Here is a 5,870-nt window from a genome sequence, read left to right as displayed (position 1 = left end):
TCCTGTCTTTGTCTCTGTTTAGAAAAGCAGGTGATGAGTAATAAAAAAATCTTTTAACTCTTCTTCAAGGGACACTTCAATTAAATACATTCTGTCTTTCTGTGACGCCATGAATTCAAGCAGATTATCCTTAATGATTCTTTTCTGAAGTAATGAGAGATTGACATTGAACAATTGTGAGAGGGTTTTGTTTTACCTCATGTTTTGGCAAAGCTACAAAACGAGACTTGTCCAAATCCCACGTATACATGCTGAGCATAAGCACTGCCTACGGTAGTCAAAAAACTGATGTTTAAAATTCAGCACTTGTATAATGATTTGTAAATCATGTCTTGGTTTGTAAAGTCGTAGTAGCGTTTTTAATATTAAGTGTATTAGAATTTATTGCATATACTAGAATCATCTTTTCAGTATCTCTCTAGGAGGAAGGAACAAGAGTTTTGTCTTATGGCTGTTCCAGGAAAGGTGGCAGCTTTCCATCTGCCTCCCCTGCCAACTGTTGGAGAGATTATTAAACTCTTCCGCCTTAAAGCACAGAAACAACTTTCCCAGAACTTTCTACTGGATTTGCGATTGACAGGTTAAATATTTTATCCTAATATTTTTAGCTACTATAAAACATGTATCCCGGTTTTCTTCAGAATCCAGATTCTAGCTAAGGAGATGATGTTTGCATGATGACATCTGCCAAACTAATGGGAGCTCAATGGTAAACCTTTAGAGACTTCTTTTAAAAATAGCTTTAGCTTAGACAAATTGATTTTACTTGTAAATTCCTAGAAATGTGTTTTTTAATAAATTATAGAGTAATTTTTAGGTAGAAACTATATTCTTATATAAAATATGGGTTATTAATTGAAATGCAAAAATCCAAGCCTTAGTAGTACTTTTACCATCCAGGTACTATTATAGTTTATAAGTTTGATTCAAAAAAGAGTATATTTTTTAGATTATTATGTATCATAGATAGTACTGTAATTCGTTGTGCAGTTTAATTTACTATATACTGTGGTTAGGAAGGTCACTTGTCTCACTTTATCAGAAACATTGTAGCTTTTTTGAACCAATTACATTGTTCTGAACAATTCAGTTTTCTCCAGCTTCATGTCAGCAATGGGTGACAAAGCTGGCGCTGTTCAGTCAGTGGTGAGTTTCTTTACTGTCCTAGTGGTGGCTGGGTTTTGCAGTAATAAATGCAGTGCCAGCTTCATGTAGCTGATGATTTGATTACATTGGAAGATTCAGCTTGATAAAGATTTAGGATGTGAACATGAAACTCCTGGATAACTAGACTCTTACCCTCGAATAAAAACGTCTACATGCATTTAGTAAAACCTTACAAGTAGACAAGTCTTCAGATATTTCTTATTTTTATTGCATATTTAAGAATTTGTGGAGTGAGCAGCATAATTTCTCTCAGCATATCTCTCTCCATGCTTCCTAAGGATCTCTTTGTTTCACTAGCTACATTTCTAATCTTTTTTTCAATCCTTAATCTGTTTTCTTTCCTGGCTGTAATGCCTTCCAATGTTGTGTCCTTCCACTTATGTACAGGTATTTTTCCTCATCTTTCAACTGCCCCACTTCTTATAACTACCAGTTGCCTGTATTCCAACTCTTACTTTACTCCAGCTCCTCCCTCATAAAATTGCTCTATAATCTTGGTAGAGCTTCACTGTATCTTTTTTGCTTCTTAAATTTCCTTGAAACAGAGGTACTGTTCACTGTAGTGAAATACCTTTATAAGGATAAGTAGTGAGACTTTAGGACGTTGAACACAAGTGCTTACTTGCAGGAGGAGAATAGTACTGCTAGTTTACAGATAAGAAATAAAATTCTTTTTTTATTTGATTCTGTAATGAGCAACAATTTATATTAAAGACATTAAACTGAAAATAGTCTTTTTTAAACAGTTGGGCGTATCTTGTGTGAAACAAATCTGAATTCTGTGCTGTCTAGCAGGCGTGTGATCATTTAACTGGGATGTGTCACTGTTTTTGTCTGTTCTGAGATAAGCACACTTGTGGTTTAACAATAAACAATGAGTTTATCTTAGTGAGCTGGATCTTTTGGAGAATAAAGGCTTAGTGTGTTCTTTGTGTGTCTTGCAGACAAGATAGTGAGACAAGCTGGCGAGCTGAAAAATGCCCATGTTTGCGAAGTGGGCCCTGGGCCAGGAGGAATTACCAGATCCATTCTCACTGCTGGTGTTGAACAACTCCTTTTAATTGAAAAAGATGCTCGATTTATTCCAGGATTGCAGGTACCGTCTGGAGAATAGTTTGTATAAATGTATCCACAACATTGAGTAAGAGCATTTTAAGAACATAGAAAAGTTCCAAGTATCTTGTTGAGATCTCAGCATTGAAAATAGGTTTGCTTCATTGGCTTAAATCAGAGCTATCATTTGCTTGAAAATGAAAATACACAGTATAGCAATTAATTGTTTCTGCTTTCTCATGTGCCTTTTCATTTAAATACCCATTGTCTCTTCAGGACCTGATCCTGCAACTGAATTAAGGCTGAGGCCTGCCTGTTTTTTCCAGGTTGAGATGATTCAGGTGCTTTAAAGGTCTGTCATTGCAGGTGAAATAGTAGTTTGAAGGCTGAATGTAATGTCCTTTGGTCTTATTTTTCATTTTAATCCTAATAATTATGCTTTAAAGCTTATAAAATTGTGAACGTATATCTCCAGTTAATATAGTTCAATGTGGATTAACATCCAGATACAGAAGAATAAAGCAAGCATTTATTTTACATTTTCAGAAAAAACACTCTTAAATTTTTGTTCCTTTGTTTTGAAGTAGATATAAGTTCACAAGTCATAGTGGCATTTTTCGAATACCATCTACTTGTGTTGCTATTAAGTTTCCATGTTTATGGAATTGGCTGCATAAATCCAGCAAGAAATACCGTCCAAAATCTCTTTAGATTTGATCGTTTTCTTGTGCCTCTACAACCTCAAATCATAGCAATTCAAAGGGCTTTCCTTATATTGCACTGTGTCTTCTGTAGTAAATCAGCAGTGAAAATAAATAGGTAGTTCACTTGAGAACTGCTACCATCTTTTTGAAGGACAATACTAAGGTAAGATATGAATGAAACTGCGCATATCCTTAAACCCGAATATGCATGTAACTATGTCTTTGTAAGGTTAGCCATTGATAATTTACACTATGCCATCTTTACCTTACGAAGTATGAAAACTTCATGTTTTCACTTTTCTTGGTGACAAATCTGCATTTTTTTTTAGATTTTAAGAACTGTTTTGGGATTGGAGAGAATTTGAGATTAAATGATACTTACTTCAGTTAACAGAGTTTTTTAAGTACTTAGACAATTTTTCTGGTCTTCCAAAACGCAGCCACTACAACAGATTTCTCTGAATAAAAGTGTACTTCTCAGGGTTTATAATGAGCTTTTGGTATGTAATTATCTTTACTATTCAAGTGAATTAACGCTAGTCATTATTTTTAATTAGCAGCCTCCTCACAGTAGAAATAAATATGTCTGAATGAGGTTATTGAATATAAAGATGCTATAACTCAGTAACAGTGGATGTGAATGAACAAGAAATATGTTGCATCCATTAGTGTTAAATTTGGTATTGGTTTTTTCCCTGCAAATAAGATGATACATAACAGAATGAATCTTTCTTTTGTGATAATGTGGGTTGTAATACCTATTTTTTTTCTGGTTTCCCATTAAAAGCTCTATCAAAACCAAATGCTTATAAAAGGGTTGAGATTTGAATAACAGAAAATGTCAGAGAATAAAATAACAATTGGGAACTATTACTTAAGTCTCTTTTCAGGTACTTGTAAAATCACTGATGTAAAGCATACAGCGTTTTTCATTAACTGTTTTTCAGGCTGTGGTCTCTATGACAAAACTGAAGTTGGGATCCTCTTTACTGCAAAACTGAAATACAGTGAAGAACATACGTGTACAGAGTAACAGTTTACACAGGCTGAGAGTCTGTCAGCTCTGTCTCACTCTGAAAGAAATCACAACCTCCCTATGCCATATGCCCTAATAGTAGTTAGGCTGGAAAGATGTATGAGGAGAGAAAGGGCGCGCTCAGCCAGAGAATCAATTGAATATTGAATTCTTCCAGGAACACCATTTCATTTTTTAAACTATACCCTTTATGTTTTCTCTGTGCCTTTTTGGTTGTGTGTGAAGAACAAGAGGATCTGTATGATGGAGAATCACTTGGCTTGCGCGCTTGGTGCACAAGAGCTCTTGGAACTGTGTTAGCTGCACACATTGGCCTTAAAATGGAGAAAGTTTCTGAGTCTTTATTTCAAATTAGAAATATACAACTGTGATTTTCTGCTCACAAATTAAATGCGGTTCTCAATTATGTTAAGTGTGATACTCAAAAAACCCCAAACTCGTTTTGACATGGAAACTATTATTAAAAGCCATTATAACATATGTTAATAATCCATTATTATGTAGGCAGCTGTCTCATTCCTCTTATGCTATTTTCTAACTTTATTGATCTTGCATTATCTTTCATCCTGTTATAGCATTTATAATAGCTTCAAAGAAAGATTTGACAAATTGTGGCAGATTAGTGAATTTGTATGCCATATAATTGCTGGTGTAATGCTGAAAAATCCGTTAAGTGATTTGGAGTTGAGGTTAGATTTATTTTTTCTGTTTGGAAATAATTGCACTTAAAACATGTAGAAACACTTAGTTTTTAGTTAAGCTTCTTTTTTTAGTACTCTACAAAGAATTTAGCTGTTTTGATGGTAAAAAAAACTTACTCAGAAAAATTTCATGGAAACATTTTGTGAACAGTATGAGAAAGCAGCACTTCCCTTCGGCTCAGAGACCTGTAAAAGCTGTTTGTGCCCCTGAGCATGTAAACATGATTCAGATTGAAGATGGAACTAACAATCTTTATGAGCAGTTTATTTCAGCAGTTAAGCCACTAGCACTTAACTGTTTATGGATTTGGATTTCTGTGCAAAAGCAAAATTGTTCTTTAAGCCATTTTTCATTATTCTGACTTAGGAACAATAAATATCCCCAAATGTCATCTTTGTAAAAGCTGACTTTGCTTTTGAATTGTGCTGTTGTGCATAGTTTCATACTGTAAGAGAACAGATTAGTACAACACTAAAAAATGTAACTAATTTTGATTGTGTAAACTGACACCAGCAATGAAAGAATTGGTCATCAAACCACAGCCAGTTCCGAGTTTGCATTTCAGCCTTTAGTAAATACTAGATAAGCTGCAGAAGTGGGATAGAGAAGTTGACAGAGTGGATTTTGTAATGTCTAAAAAGATAGAATTTGAGATTTTCTCTACTGTTACTGGTACTCATTCCCTCATTTTTGGGAACTCCTTGATTTCTAATGGTATGAGTTCAGACCGCTACAGGGACTATTAAGAGGATCTTTTCCCCCTTTTTTATGTAAAATTAAAAATGACTGAGTATTTCTGCAGCCTGGTATCACATGTGGCTAAAATTGGATAATATACCCTACAGCTGTGCGGGAGACGGAATAAACAACATGAGCCTTGTTTCCATAGGTAATGGATCTAAAAACTTTTCAGAACCTGCTGCATGCATTATTACTTGTATCAGGTGGGGTCCTGTTAGTGGCTCCTGGGTTTGTTAATTATCCTTGTTGAACAGACTCTTAGCAGTCTTTTCAGGTTTAAATTCCCTATTAAGAATTCTACAGCTGTGAATAGTAAGCATTTACAGAATCACACATTAGTGTTTGTTTTTTGAGAGTAAATACTAATAGCGTGCTCAGTTTTAACTGCTATTGTGCTTTTTTGTATATTGAAGGTAAATACAAAGCAATGTTTTTTTGTATATTGAAGGTAAATACATAGCAATGGT

At 34.5% G+C, this 5,870-nt stretch overlaps 1 protein-coding gene across 1 annotated transcript in view; it reads left to right on the top strand.

The window, feature by feature from the left end:
• The first annotated feature begins 444 nt into the window (after positions 1–444).
• The window catches only part of TFB1M (transcription factor B1, mitochondrial), a 26,626-nt gene continuing 21,200 nt past the window's right edge, over positions 445–5,870 (top strand). The window contains exons 1-2 of the mRNA XM_009573453.1: positions 445–580; positions 2,112–2,263. Coding sequence (XP_009571748.1) covers positions 448–580; positions 2,112–2,263 — 285 coding nt within the window. The 5' untranslated portion in view covers positions 445–447. The remainder of the gene's footprint in view (positions 581–2,111; positions 2,264–5,870) is intronic.

Source organism: Fulmarus glacialis, unplaced genomic scaffold, assembly GCF_000690835.1.
Source record: "Fulmarus glacialis isolate BGI_N327 unplaced genomic scaffold, ASM69083v1 scaffold6880, whole genome shotgun sequence".
Lineage (NCBI taxonomy): Eukaryota > Metazoa > Chordata > Aves > Procellariiformes > Procellariidae > Fulmarus > Fulmarus glacialis.
This window is presented reverse-complemented; position numbering and strand designations above follow the sequence as displayed.